The following is a 25,493-nucleotide window of genomic DNA, read 5'->3' as shown; positions in this document are numbered from 1 at the left end:
CTTGCCCATAGCTTGTCTGTCTGGAAAGCCTCCGCAAATGAAAACGTTTGGGGGATGGGGTCGACCCGGGCAGAACTCGCCCATAACTAAGCCCGCCCCGTTCGGTGGCGAAGGGCTACTACACCGAGTTTATCAAATAAACGTGATACAATGCAGCGTAGACTGTCATAAGCGTTCTCTTTCCTGCCTTGCCTTGGACGAGGAAGGCGGTGTATTCGCAGTGTTCATTTGACCAACAAGTTCATCTACGAACATCAGGCAAAATGGTAAGTCGAGTTTGAAGTGTTTTACCATAATTAGGTGAACCGGAAATTCTGTGTTGTCAGTGGGTAAAGAGTTGGCTCATGTCCTTCGTCCGTGACCGGTGAAATTAACCGGGCCGGGTGAAGCAGTCTCCGAACCGAAGATGGATGCTCCATCTGTTCGAACTGCATGACGATGTTTAGAAAACCGCGGCGGACAACGCTAAATAAACCTCAATTTGAGTTACTGATTTGAAAGCTTCCAATTTCTCTGAATAATTTCGTTTGAGGAATGTCTGAATCTACGCAGCTGTCATTTTGGTTTTTATTGTCTAGTTAGCCATCTTTAGGGGTTGTCTGTCTTGTCTGTAACTGTCACCCGCTTTGCTTTTGGGAGGACAGGACTTTACAGTGTTTTTGACCACAGTAACTTTAACTGTTCACAAGTGTCATTGTATCGGTATTCAAAACAGTTGGTAACTGTGCCCCGTGTCTAATTGTAAATGAATGACGTACATTAGCTAGCACATAATGTTCAAGTTCTCTAAATTGGCCACCTGCAGTAAAACGTCTTATTTGGTCAAGGGGGGGGGGGCATTACTTTGTTTGAGAGAAATTGGCTAGTTACGGGTATGTGCTGGAATCGCAAAAATGTAGGCCTGCAAGTGCAGCGTGATGCAGTTGTGCACAATGGGCAATTCCCTTTAGTGCGTCACCGTTTTCTATTATAGTAGGCTGGACACATTAAATGTTTACATTCTCTGATTTAAAATGAGTTTATTGCATCCGTCATGGAGCCCAGTTTAATAATACCGTATGCCCCAGCTGCTTGCCGTAGTTTTGAAGTAATCGCGAAAAAACAGACCTAATTTGAGTGAATTTTTCACCCTCCCATCTCGTATTAATAACACCGTGGCACCAACTTGCCTCCCGAACGTTCTGTTCCCATCCCATTGTTCTGCGTCACATTGCAGCTTCGCTATTGTTAGCAATGAGATCTACCCGCGTAAACCTTGTAACACAGGAGGTTGGTGGCACCTTTAATTGGAGAGGACGGGCTCGTGGTAATGGCTGGAGCGCAATATGTGGAACGTGTCAAATACATTAAAGAAATGGGTTCCATGTGTTTGATTCCATTCGCTCCTCTCCAGCCATTTTATGAGCCGTCCTCCCCTCAGCAACCTCCACTGCCTTGTAGGCTTCAAATCTAATGTTATTATTCACATGTGCTGAATACAACCAATGTAGACCTTACTCTGAAATGCCCATAACCAACAATGCAGTTGAAATAAATAGTTAAGGAAATATTTACTAAATAAAGGAAAGTTAAAAAGTAATACAATAACAAGGCTATATACGGGGGTCGATGTGAGGGGGTACAGGTTAGTCTAGGTGATTTGTACATGTAAAGTGACTGCATAGATAATAAGCTGCGAGTAGCAGCAGCGTAAGAACAATGTAAATAGTCTGGGTGGCCATTTTTTAATTACTTTTTCAGTAGTCTTATGGCTTGGGGGTAGAAGAAGTTAAAGGAGCCTTTTGGCCCTAGACTTGGCGCTCCGGTACCGCTTGCCATGCGGTAGCAGAGAGAATGTCTATGACTTGGGTGCCTGGAGTCTTTGACCATTTTTGGGCCTTCCTATGACACAGCCTAGTGTGTATATAGGTCCTGGATGGCAGGAAACCTGGCCCCAGTGATGTACTGTAGCGCCTTACGGTCTGATGCCGAACAGTTGCCATTCCAGGCGCTGATGCAACCTGTCAGGATGGTGCAACTGTATAACTTTTTGAGGATCTGGGGACCCATGCCAAAGCTTACCTCAGGTAAGTTAAAGTAGAACTGAATGTTTAAACTACTTTGCAGATATGAAAATAATCATATCAGTCAGAAATATCAAATTCCTGGTTTATGCTTCAAAACCAACTTTATAAGAGCTTTTAAAATAGGTTGGTTCTATTTGACTAAAAATCCCATGACATACAGTAAGGTATTGTTGGCAGAAAAGATGGATGCAGTTCAATACATTTCTTGGTATTCCAAAAAAATATTGCTGTCAGGTTGTAAATCACAGCTGGCCTGTACATTGTTTGCTGCCTTCACCCATTCAGCATGCACAAGGCCTGTGGGCTGACTAGGACACACAAGCGAGTGTAAATTAGTTGTCATCTACTACTTACAGCCTGAATTAGAAACAAGCAAGCCTATTATTACAACATTTGAGCAGTAGCCTAGGTTGGCTACTCGACTACAATACATTTTGAGTGCACCATACAGCAATGCTGCATTCAACCAGACAGCGATCCATGCAGTGCATAAACAATGAAGAACATGTTTAACCCTCCTGTGTTCCAGTCAAATTGGACCGATTCTCTGAAAAATGTCATTCATTTAATCTGATTATTATAAGGTTCCATGACTTTGTCAACACAGGGCATCTGTGGCGTTCCCGGTCAAAAATGACCGGTCATTCGAAATTATTGGGTGAGATTACAATTAGTGTGTAAAATTTAATTCAGGCACATGCCCATTCCTCAGATGGACACACTTCCTCTCCCAGACCCCCACATGCATGTGTGTTTGAGCACACACCCTCAGTCCCCTTCTTAGCTTCCATGGCGTCCCCCACGGGAACCTTTTCCCCAGGGGAACCACACCTATTGACAGTCTCACAAACCAATTGCAACATTGGTTCAATAATATATAGAATTTTTCTGGCACCTCTGGTATATAGAGCTTTTTTGAGGCCTTGCTCACAATGCATTCTGTGGCAGCACAATGACCAAACGATAAAGTATGTGAGTCTCTTGATCATATCTTTGATCATGACACTGGTGAGGAGAGAGTCCCTGTTAAACTTTGACACAAAGTAGTCTGATAAATAGCACAATATGTTTCATCTGAGTATTTTTTTTAAAGTCAAAATAATCCATACATTATGCTTTTTTCCTTTTTTTAAACTCAAAAACAAGTTGCATGAAGCCTACGGGCCATACATAGCAAATAGAAGTTCCAAATTGTTAAGTTCACAAGAACTTAAGTTGATAAAAATATCTAACATTAGATATTAGATATATTATGGATTTATAATCAGCTATAATGGGGTGGTCATTTTGGACCGGGAACACAGAATTAATTAACATGAAACGAACACAACAGGAGGGTTAAATGTTACAACCTATAGCTTTGTTTTTTTTTGGCGTTAAATACTTTTTGATTAGGGTCACATCATATTATGCACATCTGCAAGCATAGCACCATGGGCTGGACAAATATTTCTTTGTTTTTTGTTAGGATGCTAAATATAGCATTTTATGTACATAAGTGGACATTATAAAGGGCTATAATTTTTTTCAAATAAAAAAATGGCCAGTGAATTCACTTGTTTGTTTTTCCAATATGGCCCGTGCGAATGTTCCCATTCAGTTGTTAAAAATGTGGGTTGGGGCAAGCTGCAGAAGGATGAGCAGGCTACTACTTCCCACTGTTTATCAGTGCAATTTTGACAGCAACTAGCTGAAAGTTTGAGAAGGTTCATCTAATGTTCCCTCGTAAGATTTTTAGCTCCTCTGGCTAGCATTTGTTGATGTGCATAAGAAAGTGAGGGAGAGCGAGCCTACCTTTTTGTTCATGTTAATTTGATCAATAGGACTGTGACGTTCCCAAATGTAAGAGGACTCCCTTGGTATTTACATATTTGCACAAATCCATTCAGGTGGCTGTTGGCGAATGTGTTCTAACGATCTTAATTTGAGCTGTGGCTACTGCCTGTAAATGCTCAGTTCAAAGTGAATGATGGCAGGCCTGTGTGGTAAATTGATTATTTACATATAGGCGTACTGTAGCTCTGATTGGCTGTAGCACGTCTGCGTAGACTCCGGTCCTGGACAATATGTTTTTATTTATTTACTGTCGTGTCTATTTGTCCAAAAGCACGGCTGCTTTCCTGCGCTATATTGCTATAGAATTTTTACAGATGCCTTTACTATATGTAATTCCCCCAAATTCTATGAATTTGTGAAAATGTGAAGGATCATATCTACAGTGCATTTGGAAAGTATTCTGACCCCTTTACTTTTTCCACATTGTTACATTACAGCCTTATTCTAAAATGTATTAAATTGACCCCCTCCCCCTTCAATCTTCACACAATACCCCATAAAGACAACGTAAACCCCATTTAAAAAATGTTTGCAAATGTATAAAATAAAATAAATCACATTTACCTAAGTATTCAGACCTTTTACTCAGTACTATGTTGAAGCACCTTTGGCAGCGATTACAGCCTTGAGTCTTCTTGTGTATGATGCAACAAGCGTTGGCACACGAGTTCTTCTCTGCAAATCCTCTCAAGCTTTGTCAGGTTGGATGTGGAGTGTCACTGCACAGCTTTTCTCAGGTCTCTCCAGAGATGTTCGATCAGGTACAAGTCTGGGATCTGGCTGGGCCACTCAAGGACATTCAGAGACTTGTCCCAAAGCCACTCCTGTGTTCTCTTGGCTGTGTGCTTCGGGTCGTTGTCCTGTTGGATAGTGAACCTTCGCCCCAGTCTGAGGTCCTGAGCGCTCTGGAGCAGATTTTCATCAAGGATCTCTTTGTACTTTGATGCGTTCATCTTTCACTTGATCCCAGTCCCTGAAAAATATCTCCACAGCATGATGCTGCCACCACCATGCTTCACCATAGGGATGGTGCCAGGTTTCCTCCAGACATGATGCTTGGCATTCAGGCCAAAGAGTTTAATCTTGGTTTCATCAGACCAGAGAATCTTCTTTCTCATGGTCTGGGAGTCTTTAGGAACTTTTGGTAAACTCCAAGTGGGCTGTCATGTGGTTTTTACTGAGTGGATTCCGATTCTGAGTGGATTCCGTCTCTACCAACGTGGAGTGCTGCAGAGATGGTTGTCCTTCTGGAAGTTTCTCCCATCTCCACAGAGGAACTCTGGAGCTGTCAGTGACCATCAGGTTCTTGGTCACTCCCCTGACCAAAGCCCTTCTCTCCCGATTGCTCTGTTTGGCTGGGCGGCCAGCTCTACGAAGAGTCTTGGTGGTTCCAAACTTCTTGCATTTAATAATGATGGAGGCCACTGTGTTCTTTGGGTGCTCACGTTCCTGTGGGTGTATATGAACAGATTTTAATTAAAATGTTGCTAAAACACTGTCAGTTCTACTTCAATATTAACATGTTTACGGCTACTTGGGGAGTGATATCACATTGTGGTGACCCATGGTGCTAGAGATGGCTGGTGCCTATCCAGCAAAAGTGAAACATTTTCTGGTCATGATTAACCATATTTTTTTCAGAAAAAGGTGTAACACCTCAAAACGGGTGTCCCTGTCTTTTTCAAGTTGTGGCCGATTTTTAAACTGCCAGATTTGTTTTATGAAATAATCCATTTATTTTTTATTTTTAGATTTGTTTCTAAATGGCTGCTCTAATTTGATATGTGTCAATCTATGTTCATAGGCAACGACTTGAGCGTATGCTGCACATGTTCACTGAGTTGCAAACCAAATGGATGAGCCTAGCTCATTGATTTGTAGTTCTGATGCACTTTCTGCCTCTGAATTTGAGCCCAGTGAGTGTTGCGAATTAGTAATGTACTACCCGCAAATGACCACAGGGGACTAAGAGCTATAAACCATACTGTTTGCCGGAAGAACTTAACCCTAGCCATAACCATAATTCTAGGGTTTAGTAATAATATTATGCTAGTTAATAGGGATAGGCGTCCCGTTAACGGGACAGTTATACATCATGCACCACGTTATGCAGATTTGAGAGAAACCACAAATGTTGGTATAGATGTGTGTTATTGGCTGAAAGCTTCAATTATTGTTAATATAACTGTACAATTTACAGTAGCTATTATGGCAAAAATTCCATGCAATTGTTTGAGGAGCTCCTAACACTTTTTTTCAATGCGATAGGTTTGATAACTTCACCTGTGTACTTACATTCTGAAATCTTGCTCTGATTTATCATCCAAAGAGTTCCAGAGATAACGTGAAGTGTCGTTTTGTTAGATAAAATCCTTTTTCATATCCTAAATATATCCTAAATATAGCACGTATGATTGAATTTTGTATTTCCACTCGTTCAATTTGCAAGAAAGGTATCTGTGAAAATCTCACCCTAAACGTTGTTTCAACGAGTCAAATCACATTCGTCTCTATCCTAGAAGGTAAGACTTCACTATTTCATAAGTGGTGTAGTATATCCTTTAGCCAATGACACGGGCGGCCATCACTTGAAGGACTGTATCTTTGTCAAATAAGCACCAATCGGGGTCAAACAAAGCTAGCTAGATAGCTAATGAGCTGGGTTTTATGTGGGTATCCAGAAACCCTGTCTCGGTTGAAAAATGTAGGCGCTAACCTTTTGCGACAGCATGCCTTTTCCTTTTGGACACAACATAGAAGAATATTCAGTTATGAAAACTGGTTGTTTTGTAAATGTTGATCCTATAACATGGATACTAATACTTGGAAAGCTAAACCAAAGTCCAAGTATACAGATTTGATGATATTCTTACAGAAAAATGGAATATGAATGCAAATGTCCCCTTCATGCCCAAATGTACTTGGGGACTTTTCAAGATATCCATCTGAAACTTCACACATACACTGCTGCCATCTTGTGGACACTATCGGAATTACAACCAGAGATGGCTAGAACTGGGACAATTCTCTTGCATTTCAAAGATGGTGGTAGAAAAAAGTTTTCTTTGTATTTTCTTCTACCAGATCTATTGTTGTTCTCCTACATGCAATTCACATTTCCACAAACTTCAAAGTGTTTCTTTTCAAATGGTACCAAGAATATGCATATCCTTGCTTCAGGGCCTGAGTTACAGGCAGTTAGATTTAGGTATGTCATTTAGGTGAAAATTGAAAAGGGTATTTTATTTTCCCCAGCACCTGTGTAATGACCATGCTCTTTAATGAACTTCCTTTGGCAGTTTTTCAGCCTTGGATTCATTTTTACTCATTATATTGTCCAGATGACTTATAACACATCATATTTCAAAGCTCTAGGACGGTATATGAACTAGCGCTGACCCGTTCAGTTCAAAGGATAATCGATAATTACAGTGTCGACAAGTAAAACAGCATATGTTGGTGGTCTGTCCCTAAAATAGAGTCATGGGTTAAATTCTAGTCTGTGAGCCAGACCGTTCTATTCTACTGTGTCATGCCACCCACCCACCAAGATATGACATACCACCTCACCCCATATGACCAGATGTCTGCCTAAGCTAAGGCAAATGTCAGCATCCCACTCTGATGTGCCTTCTAAAAGAGCTAGATCATCAGTCAACGTGTTGTATCCCCTTTTTTTCCTCTAGCTGGGTGTGGTTATCAAATGAAAATGTATGCTGACAGTCCATCAAAGATAATTTTGATCTCATTGTTGTTTTTTTTGGGGGGGGGGGGGTTGTTAAGACCAGGGTTACTGCTGTTAAATGTCAAACGCATATGCACAGTACAAATAAAGAAGTGAAGCTTAATGGCCACTCAAATTTTCACTTGGGGTGGATTTACTTTTTAAATTTTTAATTTTACCTTTATTTAACTAGGTAAGTTAGTTAAGAACAAATTCTCGGGGATTTGAACTTGTAACCTTCCGGTTACTAGTCCAACGCCCTAACCACTAGGCTACCCTGCCGCCCCTTTAGTATGTCAGATCTTTTTCTAACAGATTTGCTACTTTTTACACTAGCCTTGGGTATGGTGTGGCCTAAGCTACAGTCTTGCTTCACGTGAGTGCAGTGTACCATAATAAATAGATAGCCATCCTTATTTTGGTTATTAGAGCTATACAGGAGCTTTTCATCAAAACCATATTGTACATAGTGTTGCGCAATGATTCGCATTTTTGTTAACAGCAAAAATGCTGTCTACTGGTATTAAGGTAATTCTTCCAGGGAGATTTGATGTGGGAGAGCCATTATCTTTAAACTACTCCTCAGAGGAGGGTATGTGGTGAAGAGGTCTCCCACATTACCTCCGGAGGTATCCCTTAAAGAGATTTTAATCTAGATCTGTCTCTTTACACTATGCAATTATCTCACTTGGACCTAGTTTGTGTCTTCAAAGTAGTGTAAAGAGTCCCATAGTCATGCATGTCATTGGGAGACGTAAGTGAGCATTTGACATGCGTGAGTTAGGGTTCGCCCCCAAATGACTGAATTAACCCTTTTATTTAGCCGGGCTAGTCATCAAGACGAGAGCATATTATTATTTTTTTTTACAATAATGTCTTGATTGATCTGTGCTCTCCAGGTGAACTTTACAGTGGACCAGATCCGTGCGATCATGGACAAGAAGTCCAACATCCGTAACATGTCTGTGATCGCTCACGTGGACCACGGCAAGTCCACGCTGACGGACTCCCTGGTGTCTAAAGCCGGGATCATTGCAGGGTCTCGCGCCGGAGAGACTCGCTTCACAGACACACGCAAAGACGAGCAGGAGCGGTGTATTACCATCAAGTCCACGTAAGTAGTACAGGGTCATATTCATTAGTGCACACTGTTGCAAAACGTTTTGCAACTAAAATCGAAAACAAGGGTTTCTTAATGGGACAAGTTCATGTCGTCCGTCCCAGTTTTGGCCCGTTTGCCTCGGTTTCATTCATAGTGAATAGAACCCAGGAGTGCGTGTGTTTGGATCTTACATCTACAGAATAGGAATTGGTAGGTTGTATGTTGCTTGAGTTTAAAAAAATGTTTTTGTTAAAATCATTGACATTATGACTTGGCCTTCATCTGAATACATGTAAATTATTTTAAAGTAGTTTCTCAAACTTGAAGAGCGAGGTCTGTATCTTCACCACCCTCGTGATCTTCTATAGACCACAGGTCAGTTTCTGATAACTGTCTTTTCCCACGGTTGTATATTTCTATCATATGAACAGTGTTGTACGGAGGACAGTGTGTTGTAAAATGCACACTTTCATATGGGCTTAGCTAGCATACAGTGCCTTCAGAAAGTATTCAAACCCCGTGACTTGACACATTTTGTTACACCTGAATTTAAAACGGATTAAATTGAGATGGTCACTGGCCTACACACAACACCCCACAATGGAATTATGTTTTTAGAATTTTTTACAAATGAAAAGCTGAAATGTCTTGAATCAAGTATTCAACCCTTTATGGTAAGCCTAAATGAGTTCAAGAGTAAAACTTTGCTTAGTAAGTTGCATGGACTCTGCACTAGTGTTTTAACTTTTTTATTTTTAATGACTACCTCAATTCTGTGTGTGGGGTACAGAGATATCTGTAACATCCCTCAGTCGGATTCAACCACAAACAGGGAGGTTTTCCAATGCCTAGCAAAAAAACGGCACCTATTGGTAGATGGGTCAAATAAAAGACAGAATATCCCTTTGAGCATGGTGAAGTTATTACTTACACTTTGGATGGTGAATCAATACACCCAGTCACTACAAAGATACAGGCGGCCTTCCTAACTCCGTTGCTGGCGAGGAAGTAAACAGCTCAGGGATTTCACCATGATGCCAATGGTGACTTTTAAAACAGAGTTTAATGGCTGTGATTGTTGTTGATCCATAGGATATAACCATTGTATACTGAACAAAAAATATAAACGCAACCATTTTAAAAGATTTTACTGAGTTACAGTTCATATAAGGACATCAGTCTATTGAAAGAAATTCATTAGGCCCTAATCTCTGGATTTCACATGACTTGACAGTCGGGGCCACCCAATCAGAATTAATGTAATTTTTTCCCCCAAAAGGGCTTTATTACAGACTGAAATACTCCTCAGCACTTGTTGGGATAAAAAGAAACAGAATAGAGCACAGGAAAAATCCTAGAGAAAAACATGGTTTTCAGACACTGGGAGAAAATTCACCTTTCAGCTGGACACCCTAAAACACAAGGCCAAATATCTACAATAGTGTTGCATTGAATGAGTCTCCTAGTTTTGAATAAAATCGGCTCAAATCTATGGCCAGACTTAAATGCTGTCTAGCAATGATCAACAACCAACTTGACAGAGCTTGATGAATTTAAAAAATGCAAATATTGTAAAATCAAGGTGTGCAAAGCTCTTAGACTTACCCAGAAAGACTCGGCTGTAAATGCTGCCAAATGTGATTTTCTAGCATGTATTGACTCAGGGGTGTGAATTCAGGCTGTCAAAGGGTATGACTACTTTCTGAAGGCACTGTATGTATGTATGGCTGAAAACAACACTGCCTATACTTATGCCTGAGCTGAAGATGCCAGATTAGAGGTAAAAAACAATTATTTACCATGCTTTGGAGATTTGTCTTTGGCTTTACACAGATGACAAACAACAAAGCAAGCTTGTTCTGTCGTTCTCCCTGCACACATTAACTTGACTACTATCCCTGTTAGTCTGCATCCCACGGCTGACAGGGACACTTGGTTTTAGACACTATATAATAAAAAATACATAATTTAATGTTGAAACAACATCTACCATTCACCTATCCTCTCCCTCACTCTTCTCAGGGCCATCTCTATGTACTATGAGCTGGGGGAAAATGACATGGCCTTCATCAAGCAGACTAAGGATGGGCTTGGTTTCCTCATCAACCTGATCGACTCCCCGGGCCACGTGGACTTCTCCTCTGAAGTCACAGCCGCCCTCAGGGTCACAGACGGCGCACTGGTGGTGGTCGACTGTGTCTCAGGTAGACTCTCTTTTCTTACTCACTGTCTTTGTTTCTCTTGCTCTCTCCTTTCTCACTGGGAGATTCTCAATTGCAAAGGACGTTTACAGAGGTGGAATTCCAAATGAAATGTATAAAGTAGTAAAAAAGACCTTTAGCTAGTTGTGCAACATTTTATAGATAAAATGATAAGTAGCATGTCATTTTTTAAATATGTGCATACTTTTCTCCTCTGAAAAAACATCTGATTCAAAGGGGGTGTTGCGGATTTCAACTTCCGCGAAGAACTGGTAGGATATTCTTGTGCTTCCTTAACGGGAGGAGGCGAGGACACTTCCGTTCACCTACTAACTAATTTTCCTTTTCTATATTGGATTTGCTCAACTCCTGCGTGCTCCGTCGCCTCCTTTTGGAGAAAAAAAAGTCAAAGGCTCCCGAGAGGGGTGGTCTAAGGCACTGTATCTCAGTGCTAGAGGCGTCTCTACAGACACCCTAGTTCGAATCCAGGCTGTATCCCAACCGGCTGTGATTGGGAGTCCCATAGGGTGGCGCACAATTGGCCAAGCGTCGTCCGGTTTAGGATTTGGCCATGGTAGGCCGTCATTCGGGCGGCAGGGTAGCCTAGTGGTTAGAGTGTTGGACTAGTAACCGGAAGGTTGCAAGTTCAAACCCCCGAGCTGACAAGGTTCCTAGGCCGTCATTGAAAATAAGAGTTTGTTCTTAACTGACTTGCCTAGTTGAATAATAGTTGAGGGTGTGGACCAGAAATGCGCTTGTATGGAATTAAACTCCTTCCCCACTCGCGCATCATCAGGCAAATTACGTTTACAGGGATGGATCCCAAAATAAATGTGTTAAGTGATGCACAACTAACTACATTAATTTAAGAGATAAAGATGAGTGAGTTGTTTTTTAACATGTGCATCACGACAAAACTAAAGCTGATTTAAAGTGGGTGTGGCAGATTGCAAAACGCTTCCGCGAAGGACTCTGGTAGGATATTATGGCCCTATAAAATCTGCATTAAATAGATCACGGATGGAATCACTGAATCCAGACATTAAAACGGAATTCGACAATATCAAACATTTTATTGAACTTATTTAGTAAGAAATCAACTTTGTTGAATTTTAGAATATACATTATTTTCCCTAAGATTATCAAAATGCATCAGTGATTCATATTTTCCTTCAACTCTCTGAATAGGCAACGGCACAGGAATGCCCCTGTCTGTGTGCGTGCATTTGTCTACCACTTTGTAGCTCTACCACTTTGTAGCTCTACCACTTTGTAGCCACTTTGTCGCTAACACCCCCCAAAATAGGCTGGTGCACAGTTGACTTAGTGTAACTACACCCCAAAATCCATAAAAATATTTTCCTGGGCCTCAAAAGTGGTCTGATGTTGTTTATTAAGCATTGTGGACATAAATGTTGTTTTAATGTAATAAAAATGCAAAACTGTATGACGGAAACCCGTTAAAACAAAACTGAACAGGATTTGGGGAAATTAAACTTATTTGATATGGCCCTAGGATACACATAGCCACATTTCATCAAGGTTAGCTATCGAGGAGGGGAGAGGACCCTTCTGTTCACCTACTAACGAATTTACTTCTCCTCAACCACATCTATTGGTTTCCGGGTCAAGGAGGAGAGGGTGGAGGACAGACCTTTTGCCCATTGTCCTTCTTTCTCTCGCTCAGGCCTTTCTCAATGTCCTTTCTCTCGCTTCCTCTCTCTCATTGTTCCGGTCTCCTTTCTCTCAGGGCAGTCTTTCTTGCCCTCTCAATTTCTGTCTTTGGATTTTCATATAACACCCTCTTCTCCATCCCCTGTTCAGGTGTGTGTGTGCAGACAGAGACTGTGTTGAGGCAGGCCATTGCTGAGCGCATCAAGCCGGTGCTGATGATGAACAAGATGGACCGGGCCCTGCTGGAGCTGCAGCTGGAGCCTGAGGACCTGTTCCAGACCTTCCAGCGCATCGTGGAGAACGTCAACGTCATCATTGCCACCTATGGAGAGGATGAAGCAGGACCAATGGGTGCCATTATGGTGAGAGGGACACACACCTGACAAGAATAAGTCTAAGTAGTGATCAGTTGGATTGAATTCCTTGTAAATTCCCGCCAATTTAGGAGTGGAGTTGCACCGCTATAGAGAAAATTAATGTCCAGTTCAACTGACAGATTTAAATGGGACTTGTCTCCAAACTCTGACGTGATCAAAGGGAAATATGTTTGGCCTAAGACAACGACATGGTCCTCTTGTCGTCCCTCAGATTGACCCTGTGATCGGTACCGTAGGGTTTGGGTCTGGCCTCCACGGCTGGGCCTTCACCCTCAAGCAGTTTGCTGAGATGTACGTGGCCAAGTTTTCTGCTGGCAAAGACACCCAGTTGGGACCAGCAGAGAGATGTAAGAAGGTGGAGGACATGATGAAGAAGCTATGGGGAGAGAGGTACACACACACACACATCACTACACAGACTGTACATGCATACACACCACACTGTATGTACTTGCGTATGTAATCGCACACATTGTATGAGTAAACTTTGGACACCTGCTTATTAAAGGGTTTTACATAGTTTTAATGTCTTCACTATCATTCTATGAAATAACACACATGGAATCATGTAGTAACCAAAAAAGTGTTAAACAAATCAAAATATATTTTAGATCCTTCAAAGTAGCCACCCTTTGACTTGATTACGGCTTTGCATACTCTTGGCATTCTCTCAACCAGCTTCACCTGGAATGATTTTTCAACCGTCTTGAAGGAGTTCCCACATTTGTTGGCTGCTTTTCCTTCCCTCTGCGGTCCAAACCATTTCAATTGGGTTGAGGTTGGGTGATTGTGAAGGCCAGGTCATCTGATGCAGCAGTCCATCATTCTCCTTCTTGGTCAAATAGTCTTTACACAGCCTGGAGGTGTGTTGGGTCATTGTCCTGTTAAAAAACAAATGATAGTCCCACTAAGCGCAAACCATTTGTGATGGCGTATCGCTGCAGAATGCTGTGGGAGCCATGCTGGTTAAGTGTGTCTTGCATTCTAAACAAATCACAGACAGTGTCACCAGCAAAGCACCATCACACCTCTTCCATGCTTCACAGTGGGAACCACACATGCGGAGATCATCCGTTCACCTACTCTGTGTCTCACAAAGTGACCGGCGGTTGGATGCGTGAAATCTCAAATTTGGACTCATCAGACCAAAGGACAGATTTCCACCGGTCTAATGTCCATTGCTCGTGTTTCTTGGCCCAAGCAAGTGTAATTTTATTGGAGTCCTTTAGTAGTGGTTTCTTTGCAGCAATTTGACCATTAAGACCTGATTTCAGGCTGGTGACTAATGAAATTATCCTCTGCATCAGAGGTAACTCTGGGTCTTCCTTTCCTGTGGCGATCCTCATGAGAGCCAGTTTCATCATAGCGCTGGTTTTTGCGACTGCACTTTCAAAGTTCTTCATTTTTCGGATTGACTGACCATGTCTTAAAGTAATGATGGACTGTCGTTTCTCTTTGTTTATTTGCACTGTTCTTGCCATAATATGAACTTGGTCTTTAATAGGGCTGTCTTCTGTATATCACCCCTACTTTGTCACAACACAACTGATTGGCTCAAATGAATTTAAGAAGTAAATAAATTCCCCAAATGAACTTTACAAGCCACACCTGTTAACTGAAATGCATTCCAGGTAACTACCTCATGAAGCTGGTTGAGAGCATGCCAAGAGTGTACAAAGTTGTCATCAAGGCCAAGGGTGGCTACTTTGAAGAACCTAAAATATATTTTGATTTAACACTTTTTTTTTTGTTACTACATGATTCCATGTGTTATTTCATAGTTTTGATGTCTTCACTATTCTAACATGTAAAAATAAGGAAACGAGTAGGTGTCAACTTGACTGGCAGTGTACATGGACAAACACACAAGTGTAATAAGATAGAGGACTTGAGGAAGAATCTGTTCACAGTAGGATCTATGCATCTGACAGAATAGTGGGCCAAGAGGTACATGCAGAGGTGAAAGAAGGGTGGGAGATACAATGTAGACAGGTACACACTGACTCCGATTGCTTTCCAGATAGACATTCTCTGCGGCCTGTGCAGGTTGCAAGATCTATACAATGTCTTGAAATGTAACATCTCAGGAATCACACGAATGTGGATTGATCCTATAATTTCTACAGAGCTGCACTGAGAATTTGTATCTGGAATGCACATTCTCCATCTCTCTCTCTCTTGGCGCACTTGATTTAGACCGCCTATCATGCTGGGTAGGTATAGCTTGTACCTTAGGACCAATGAAATGGTTCCAAAGGGGACGATGCCGCCTACCCCAGCATTTCGGACTTATTAAATTAAGTGTGCCTGTTCTCTCTCGCTTTCTCAATCACACGCACACAGGTGAGGCAATATTGAAAAGTGTTTGCAGGTATGTTACGTGACACGGGCAGCCACCTATATGTACAGGGATTCTCTCTGTATGGAGACCTGTTGAAGACAAAGTAAACCCATTTGGGAGCCTAAATCGCAGGTGCGCACTCTTCTCTTATGCTGGCAAACAATCTGACGTGTTGCAAAAATGTCCTGTCTTGGGCTGTTGACTTGTCAAAGCTGATTGTATCGTACGGAATGTAAATGCTTGAGAGTTCCTGGCTGTCATAGTGACATGAAATGTAGTTAACTGTTGAACTTGTCTTTTTTCCTTGACTCTTAATAGCACTGGTTTTCCATTTTAACTTCCTGAATAGAGAGACTTCAATTGGAACCAAGCTTGCAACTTGTTGAATGCACTGAATGCACGTTTTGTTGAAATGTGGGCTGCTCTGGATAAGCATGTCTGCTAATTGACTGAACTGTCAATTAAAAATATTTGTAAATCTATCCATCCATCTGGCAGGTTTTTTGACCCAGCCACTGGGAAGTTCAGTAAAACTGCCACTGGCCCCGATGGTAAAAAGCTTCCCCGCACCTTCTCTCAACTCGTGCTGGATCCAATCTTCAAGGTGAGACCGGCCATGATGACCCTAAAAGTGTTTTCCTTGATTAATTTATGCAATGCATTGACCAATATTAATGCAATGCATTGACCAGTATTAATGTATCAATATTTTCTTTTGAAAGGATGAAAATCAACTGTCTAAACCCTCACCCGTTCTCCCTCCCTCCAGGTGTTCGATGCCGTCATGAACTTCAAGAAGGACGAGACGGCCAAGCTGATAGAGAAGCTGGACATCAAGCTGGACACTGAGGACAAGGAGAAGGAGGGCAAGCCCCTACTGAAGGCAGTGATGCGTCGCTGGCTCCCAGCCGGAGAGGCTCTGCTCCAGATGATCACCATCCACCTGCCCTCCCCCGTCACTGCCCAGAAGTACCGCTGTGAGCTGCTTTATGAGGGTCCAGGAGACGACGAGGCCGCCATGGGTGAGGACAGGCACGCACACCGAGACGCATGCACCCCCAAACAACTGACTGGGGGCAGAGAAAAGTACACTGCCTGTCCTAATTAATATAAAGTCTCATACTTAACCCCCCTCCCCCTTTCCTCTTCTCTCAGGTATCAAGAACTGCGACCCCAAGGCACCTCTGATGATGTACATCTCTAAGATGGTGCCCACAACAGATAAAGGTCGCTTCTACGCCTTCGGCCGTGTCTTCTCTGGCTGTGTGTCCACCGGTCTGAAGGTGCGCATCATGGGACCAAACTTCACCCCCGGGAAGAAGGAAGACCTCTACATCAAACCCATCCAGAGGTGTGTGTTGAGTGTGTGCGGTACCGTTTAGAGTGCCAGATATGTGTGTGAAGTGAACTTTTAAATATTGTATATTCTCTCCCTTCAATCTCTTCTCGTCCTCCCTCCGTAGGACCATTCTGATGATGGGGCGCTACGTAGAGCCCATTGAGGATGTACCATGTGGAAACATTGTTGGTCTGGTTGGAGTAGACCAGTATCTGATTAAGACTGGGACCATCACCACCTTTGAACAGGTAGCTTGTACATCATCACATTACACTATAGGAAAACTGAAGGCCACATTGACTTTTAATGACAAAGAAGGATTTTCCATTCAATTTATTTTCCACTCCTATACTTTTGCTCTGGTCAAAAGTAGTGCACTATATAGGGAATAGGGTGCCATTTTGGATGAACAATAGATGAATATTTCTCCCATCTTGTATGCTTGTCCAACAGGCCCACAACATGCGTGTGATGAAGTTCAGCGTTAGCCCCGTGGTGAGAGTGGCTGTGGAGGCCAAGAACCCAGCTGACCTGCCCAAGCTGGTGGAGGGCCTGAAGCGTCTGGCCAAGTCTGACCCCATGGTGCAGTGTATCATCGAGGAGTCTGGCGAGCACATCATTGCCGGGGCCGGAGAGCTCCATCTGGAGATCTGTCTCAAGGATCTGGAGGAGGACCACGCCGGCATTCCACTGAAGGTGAGGGAGGGGGAGGAACAGACTACATATGAAACGGGGTTGAATGCGCTTTCTCCAAGTACAGTACAAATGGTGCACTACAGAGAAAAGGGGATTTTGTTTTCCACTGCCTAACAAAGATAATCTGCCATAGGGAGTGGTTGTCTGTTGACGAATGCACTGTCTTAACCTCTCTGGGATATGTGGGACGGTAGCCAAAAAATGTCATTTTACAGTTCAGTAGTTCTAAAACATGCAGTGATTGTGCAGAGAGCCACATCTATTTACAGAAATACTCATTAGAGATGTTGATGAAAATACAACTGTTATACATGGAATTAGAGATACTTCTCCTTATCCATCCAAGCTACTCAATACTGCCCCCCGTCACCAAGAAGTTAACTAGGTATGGGCATAGTAATTCAAATATCCAAATGGGCGTTAGTATTCGAATACTTGCGAGAGTTCTTTTTTTGGGGGGGGGGAATCATAGGCCTATTTTAACAATAAAGGCTTTGTCTAAATAAAAGTATGTGACATTGCTACAGAAGGATATACCGCGACATTTGAAATTCTTAATTCAATAAAATAAGCGTTTGAATGTAGTTTGACGTCCATACCGTAGCCTCGGATTTCACACACTACCCCATAATGACAAAGCAAAAACATATTACATTTTTTGCAAATAGACACCTTATTTACATATGTATTCAGACCCTTTGCTATGAGACTCGAAATTAAGCTCTGGTGCATCTGGTTACAGTTGATCATCGTGAGTCCACCTGTGGTAAATTAAATTGATTGGACATGATTTGGAAAGGTGCACACCTGTCTATATAAGGTCCCACGAGACCAAGGAATGAAGTCGAAGGAATTGTCCGTAGAGCTCAGACAGGATTGTGTCTGCACAGTTCTGGGGAAGGGTACCACAACATTTCAGCAGCATTGAAGGAAGAACACAGTGGCTTTCATTCTTAAATGGAAGAAGTTTGGAACCACCAAGACTCTTCCTAGAGCTGGCCGCCCGGCCAAACTAAGCAATCAGGGGAGAAGGATCTTGGTCATGACGGAGCTCCTCTGGCGATGGGGAAACCATCTCTGCAGCACTCCACCAATCAGGTCTTTATGGTAGAGTGGCCAGATTGAAGCCACTCTTCAGTAAAAGGCACATGACACCCCACCTGGAGTTTGCCGAAAGGCACCTAAAGGACTCTGAGCATGAGAAATAAGGTTCTCTGACCTGAATACCAAGTGTCACATCTGGAGAGAAACTGGCACCATCCCTACGGTGAAGCGTAGGGGATGTTTTTCAGGGACTAGGAGACATCTGGATTGAGGTAAAGCTGAACAGCGCCTGATGTCTGGTTTAACAGCGACATTAAAAAATGTCAAAGCGAGGCCTCCAGGGTGGTTAAGGGCGCTGTGTACTGCAGCGCCAGCTGTGCCACCAGAGACTCTGGGTTCGCGCCCAGGCTCTGTTGTAACCGGCAGCGACCGGTAGCTACTAAACAATTGGATACCACAAAATTGGGGAGAAAAAAGGGGTAAAATAAAAAGTCAAAGCTACCGTTCGTACCTTTTTGCATACCATTTTTCAGACGTTGCCCTACACAGTAATAGCGGCACTGCTGTTAGCTTCACGACATGCATACGATGGAACCCCGTTTGGGTCTTTGCGTGTCAATAAAGATAGTAGCACTGTCAAAGCTGCCCAAAAAGTCTGCAAACACCAACCACATATGTTTATTACCAACGCGGTATTGTAAAGAATTTGTTCGACCACAACTTCTTGGGGTAGCTAGCTTTAGCTTGGTAACTAGCTTGCACCAATACAACCAGCCTGAAAACGATGACCAGTAGAAATTGCAGTCATTTTCATTATTCTTACCAATGATTTAAGAATCCTTGTAAGTATTAGCTAGGTTGCCATTTGTTCTCCTATTGAAATTGAACTTCAGTTCATGAAAATAAATAGCTAGCCAGCTACTTAACCCTGTTGCCCTAAGCTAACGTTATAAGCAGCCAGCAAGCTTCATCTGGCTAGTGAGGCTCGGTTATGTGTTGTGAAGCTAGCCCTATAAGGAATAAGCACAATAGTGGAATCTGCGGTTTGCCTTCAAAATAAAAATATGTCATTGACAGTGATGCGAATTAATACAAATAGTAGAATTATGCCATACTTTTATTTAAGGCTAACCGCAAAGTCCACTATTGTGGCTAATCCTTATTGTGGCTAGCATCACATAGCTGGGTCCGACCACCATTAATCAAATAAGGACTGTTTTATAAATTAGGGTTATTTTAGATGATGACATCTAGATTACGTCGTTTTGCTATGTTTTTTTTGGGGGAAGAACATTGTTTGCATCCATGAGCTAGCTAGCTTTTTTTATGACCAGCACTAGGTGCGCGAGACAACTTTACCAGCATCATAGCATACGTATCGATGAATCGTTGTGACATATGAAATACGAGTGATTGTGTAATAACTACGTAAAAAAGTGTATGAACGCGTTAAATTATGTGAAGAGCAGTCCTGATAGGTCAAATAGTGTTTCAGGCGTATCTTTTTTTTGACACGCAAAGACCCAAAAGGCGTTCCATAGAAATCCTGGTTGAGAATGAAACGACTGAACAAATGAACGATGAAACCGCAAGTAAGTGAAATAAATAGCTTTTGATTATGTTTTACTGGTAATGGGGACATGCCATCAAAATAACTTTTTGATGTGTGTATTTTTTTTATTTAACTAGGCAAGTCGGTTAAGTACAAATTATTATTTACAATGATGGCCCGGGACCACGCTGGGCCAATTGTGCACTGCCCTATGGGACTCCCAATCACGGCCGGATGTGATACAGCTTGGATTCGAATCGGACTGTAGTGACGTCTCTTGCACTAAGATGCAGTGCTTTAGACCACTGTGTGTGTGTTAATTGTACTAGAATGCTTAAGGCCGCTAAAATTTTAAATATTGGAATCGCTTTTTTTTTTTTTTTGCAAGGAAAGTATCAGCCAAAAATGTAATATCGTTGCATCACTAGTACCAAGCTTGTAGCTTCATACCCAAGAAGACTCGATGCTGTAATCGCTGCCAAAGGTATTTCAACAAAGTACTGTAAAGGGTCTGAGTACTTATGTAAATGTGATATTTTAGTTTTTTGTATTTTGCACATCTCTAATCTGTTATCATTGTCATTATGGGGTATTGTGTGTAGATTAAGTCCATTTTAGTATAAGGCTGTCAAGTAACTGGAAAAAGTCAAGAGGTCTGAATACTTTCTGAAGGCACAGTAGCTGGCTAGCTTCTTTAAATTGATTTTGATGCAGTCAAGACAGGCACTACCAGATGGGATGATAACCTATCTGTATGGCTACTCTCTCCCATATCAAACACACCATCCATTGCCCATTCCTTGCACTTCTGCAAGAAAGCAAAGCGGGACTTCTCCCAAGTCGCGCAGCAAGCCAGTTCCCAAGTTGTATTTTTTTTTTTTTTTTATCACGTATTTCGACTATCCAGGTATCCAAAAAAAAAGTCATGATATTAGTGAAGTTGTTTAAAATTCCCAGCCCTAGTCCTTACCTGACAACTCTCTCTCTCTCTCTTCCCCTAACAGAAATCAGACCCGGTGGTGTCCTACAGGGAGACTGTGTCTGAGGAGTCTGAAGTGATGTGCCTGTCCAAGTCCCCCAACAAGCACAACCGTCTGTACATGCGTGCCAAACCATTCCCCGACGGCCTGGCCGAGGACATCGAGAAGGGCGACGTCAGCCCCCGGCAGGAGCTCAAGATCCGTGCCCGCTTCTTGGCTGACAAGTACGAGTGGGATGTGTCGGAGGCCCGTAAAATCTGGTGCTTTGGTCCCGACGGCACCGGGCCCAACCTGCTGATGGACGTGACCAAGGGAGTCCAGTACCTGAACGAGATCAAGGACAGCGTGGTGGCCGGCTTCCAGTGGGCCGTCAAGGAGGTGGGTTTAGGTTTACGTTTAGTTAGTTAAGCTTGACAACAAACTAAGGCACAGTCAATTTTCCTTGCTAACGCTTATTGAAGCATTGCAGTTAAAATCTGCATTCATGACTTCAGTGTGTAAGTAGACTTGAATCTGCAGTTTAGGCCATGCTACAGGTAACACGTTTGCTTCGTCTTTTCTCTATCCTGAGTTGTGACGTGGTGCTCCTTCTTCCCTCCTACAGGGTGTGCTGTGCGAGGAGAACATGCGTGCGATCCGCTTTGACATCCATGACGTGACCCTGCACACAGATGCCATTCACCGCGGTGGCGGACAGATCATCCCTACCGCCCGCAGAGTGCTGTATGCTTGCCAGCTCACTGCACAGCCAAGACTCATGGAGCCTGTCTACCTGGTCGAGATCCAGGTGTGTGTGTGCATGCGGGTGGTGTGCGACTACTTTGACACTTGAACTTGACCACTGTCTTACATTGAATTGTATGCTAGGCTATTGGGGGCTATTTGGAATCAAGTGTGACATGACGGAGTCATGCGTTTCCTGTCTCTGCAGTGCCCAGAGCAGGTAGTGGGCGGGATCTACGGCGTGCTGAACAGGAAGCGAGGTCACGTGTTCGAGGAGTCCCAGGTGATGGGCACGCCCATGTTCATCGTCAAGGCCTACCTTCCTGTCAATGAGTCATTCGGTGAGTGAGAGTTAACTTTTATTCATGGCTTACCAGGGAAAATGTCAATTTCAGTGTACTTGACGAATTGAAATGGAACTGACCCCAACCCAGTGTAGGACATTCATTCTTATTTGATGGGCGATGTATAGAGATGACCCATTGCCTTGACACAACCTTCTGAGCATTTCACTGTTTTAACTCAAGCTACCACCTTATTTTATATACAACAATTACTAACTGGGGTAATTTTGACCCCAAGAAACTATTGGAATCACAGCAACAACTTTCTTGTCAAAACATCCTTAAACATGTCATTAATGTTATCAGAGTGAAGAAAGGACACTTGTTTTTGTATGTTCTGTAAAACTTGTGTAGCTTTTTTTCCAAAGTACAATCCACATTAGTACTAAACTTAATTTAACATCTGAATATACTATCATTTAGTTTTCAGAATGTATGTGGTAAAAACCACTGCCATTTAAAGGGACAGTACACCAACATTTTGAAATGTACTTAATTTGATTTACAAAAAGTTAAAATCATATCAAAAAGTGATCCTGAGAAACAACAAATTGTTTCACTAACAGCAATAATGCAATGATAGCCGTACGGCTATAGCAGCATGCCTAAAATTGATATGCGTTAGTTAGTTTACACCAAATGGTATAGCACCCAAAATATCCTAAGCTACACAAAGAATATTGGATATGAATTCTGGTATTTTATTTAACATTTTCAGTATTGTTTTGGGAGAATGCACACCAATACAGCAATATTCTTTACATTCAGAGGGTAGCTAGTTTCACCAAGTATTCATACCACTGACAGACTTATGCGCTGTTTTGACTGCAACTTATTCATATATCTAAAGGTATTTTTAATTTTGTACACAGTCATACCTAGTTATAACCATAAGCAAGTACTAGGGATGCAACGACTCACGGATAGGCGTCGGTCCCCGACTCAAAGCATCGGTCGGCAGACCCAGTCAACGATCTACAAGTCATTTTGCATGATGAACAACCCCACAGCATATTAGTTGCCTAGTTGTGCTATATATTAATTGGCTATGTCATCGCTCATTTGTAAACAAATATTGATGCATTACTTGCTCAAATCTGCAAAAATTACAAGTTGATTAGTGGGTGACAGTGATTTCAGAACCAAAGTGGGGGGGGGACAAAATATAGGCTACATTGTCACCCCTAATCTGATAGTGGTAGATCCCTAGTTTCCCTTATGGCTCAGGTCAGTAGTGGTAGATCCCTAGTTTCCCTTATGGCTCAGGTCAGGTGCCTACTAGGGGCAGGATTGTTATGTTGGGCCTCAAGTTTCCACTCTGATGCTATGTTTGTAGCCTAGTGGTTAGAGCGTGGGACTTGTAACTGAACGGTTGCAAGATCGAATCCCTGAGCTGACAAGGTAAAAAATCTGTCGTTCTGCCCCTGGACAAGGCAGTTAACCCACTGTTCCTAGGCCGCCATTGAAAATAAGAATTTGTTCTTAACTGACTTGCCTAGTTAAATAAAGGTTTAAAATAAATGTGGGAGGTAGAAATTTACTAGTTATTGAGTGGTAAATATCATTTGGCTGCATTCATGTGATTTTGAACTCGTTGAAAAACTCTGATTGGCCAACAAACTGTCAACCATAAACTAAAAGTACAGATATCATGCTTGTAAACAAATCAGTTCAAAAACCACATTAATAGATTGTGTTTTATAAATAATGTTTTGTTGCATTTTAACTGCCGAAAATGCTGTTGGAGGCCATTTAGTTAGTAGGTGACGTCAGAGGTCACCATGTGGGAGAAGTGGGTGCTCAGGATGATAGACAAGTTTCCCACTAGTAATTACCAGTTGGACGGCTGTTCAAGTGTATTTTTCCAAGTTGTATTTTGGTTACGAGCTCAACATAACACCTATTCTCAACCACCGAGAATGGGCGCATATGTGCAGCTATAAACCAAAGACTGTAAAAAAAATATATATAAATAGTCTACTTATTACTTGTCATTTTATTTGGCTCGGTCAGAATCAGCTGCTTGAATGCAGAGGGGAGACGGTTTCTTTGCTTTTCCATCTTGCACCTGCATACTGGGGTGACGTCAGCGTGAATGTGTCAACATGTTTGAGGTGTTGGCAGCTGCAGAGGCTGTTCTCATTGATCATGGTGACATACTGTTAATGTTTTATCCACAATTCTATGTCCGCCTTTAATGAAAAAGGCAAGTCGGTTAAGAACAAATTCTTATTTACAATGACGGCCTAGGAACAGTGGGTTAACTGCCTTGTTCAGGGGCAGAACGACAGATGTTTACCTTGTCAGCTCGGGGATTTGATCTAGCAACCTTTTGTTTCTGGCCCAACACTCTAACCACTAGGCTACCTGCCTAGTGATTTTAAAAGATGATAGAGAATCTTCCAATTCTGATTTATCGAAGTAGCGTATGAGATCTCCTGTCTTTCTACACTGATATTTTCATTAGTCACATGAAATCGCTTTATGGGCAGTGCCCTTGACAATAGTGTTTTTGCTGCTAATTGTGTTATGGAGCGAACATCCTCGTGTAACCTCCTTTACTTGAGCGCATTGTTGGGCTTATATGAATAAATTATTTTTATCAACATTTTATGCTAAACTTCCTGATCTGGGTGAGAGGGTGGGGGGGTGTAGCCTTGGCCTACTAGTTGTATGAATTTGGGATCTATCGTCCCACAACTGTCCCAGAGTCTGTTTTGGAATAGGCTATTTCTTTCTTGACAAGCCTACATGTTTCTACTATAGTACATTGACATAGGCTACTGATTTTAGTTTACTTGTCGTGTTGGCTGAGGAATAGTAAATGTGTAGTTATCCTACCGTGTTCAAAGTGCACATCAGAATTCAGTAAGCAGGACCGCACGTTGCTACATAATATCATCTTCCCCCCCCCCCTCTCTTCCCCCAGGTTTCACAGCTGACCTGCGCTCCAACACGGGTGGCCAGGCCTTCCCCCAGTGTGTGTTTGACCACTGGCAGATCCTCCAGGGGGACCCCCAGGACCCTACCACCAAGACTGCCATTGTGGTGGCAGAGACCAGAAAACGCAAGGGACTCAAAGAGGGCATCCCTGCCCTAGACAACTACCTGGACAAATTGTAAATGCTAAGTCTGAATCCCAAATGGACCCCTAGACACAACAACTCCCTCTAGGCACTACAATTTAAGTTGTTGGCTAGGCATAAGCAATATGGGGAAGATTTCACCTAGCCTATCAGAGGGTAATGTGGATCTGTAAGTATATTGCTTATGGTATCTGAACCTTTCAGATCTACAGTGCCTAATGGACTAGGGGTTGGTTTGGAATTTTGTAGATGTCTGACCATTCCTCCCCCATTCCTTCTATTCCTCCACTGTACGAGTGAGGGATGCAACTGTACAGTGCGCAGTGGCGCTTGCCTAAATGGAAACCTGGTGAAAATAAACCAAGGATACAAATGTGTAAATCATAATAAAGATTAATAGAAATTGTA

At 42.4% G+C, this 25,493-nt stretch overlaps 1 protein-coding gene across 2 annotated transcripts; it reads left to right on the top strand.

Moving 5' to 3' along the window:
• LOC110508425 (elongation factor 2) lies at positions 1-25,493 on the top strand. Of its 2 annotated transcripts, XR_005040248.1 has the most exons (15): positions 1-266; positions 8,526-8,740; positions 10,751-10,932; positions 12,754-12,965; positions 13,192-13,370; positions 15,820-15,925; positions 16,091-16,343; positions 16,477-16,672; positions 16,785-16,908; positions 17,114-17,356; positions 20,957-21,310; positions 21,537-21,719; positions 21,864-21,996; positions 24,929-25,194; positions 25,231-25,493. XR_005040248.1 is itself a non-coding variant. In XM_021588943.2 (14 exons), exons 1-14 carry the CDS (start codon positions 264-266, stop codon positions 25,120-25,122), a joined length of 2,577 nt encoding a protein of 858 aa, XP_021444618.1. In that variant the 5' UTR covers positions 1-263; the 3' UTR covers positions 25,123-25,493. The 2 variants fall into 2 exon arrangements, 1 of the variants encoding a protein (XP_021444618.1); XM_021588943.2 differs by having other exon boundaries at positions 24,929-25,493.

This window comes from Oncorhynchus mykiss, chromosome 28 (genome assembly GCF_013265735.2).
Source record: "Oncorhynchus mykiss isolate Arlee chromosome 28, USDA_OmykA_1.1, whole genome shotgun sequence".
Classification (NCBI taxonomy): Eukaryota; Metazoa; Chordata; class Actinopteri; order Salmoniformes; family Salmonidae; genus Oncorhynchus; species Oncorhynchus mykiss.
The sequence above is the reverse complement of the archived record's forward strand: the minus strand, read 5'-3'. Positions and strand labels throughout refer to the sequence as shown.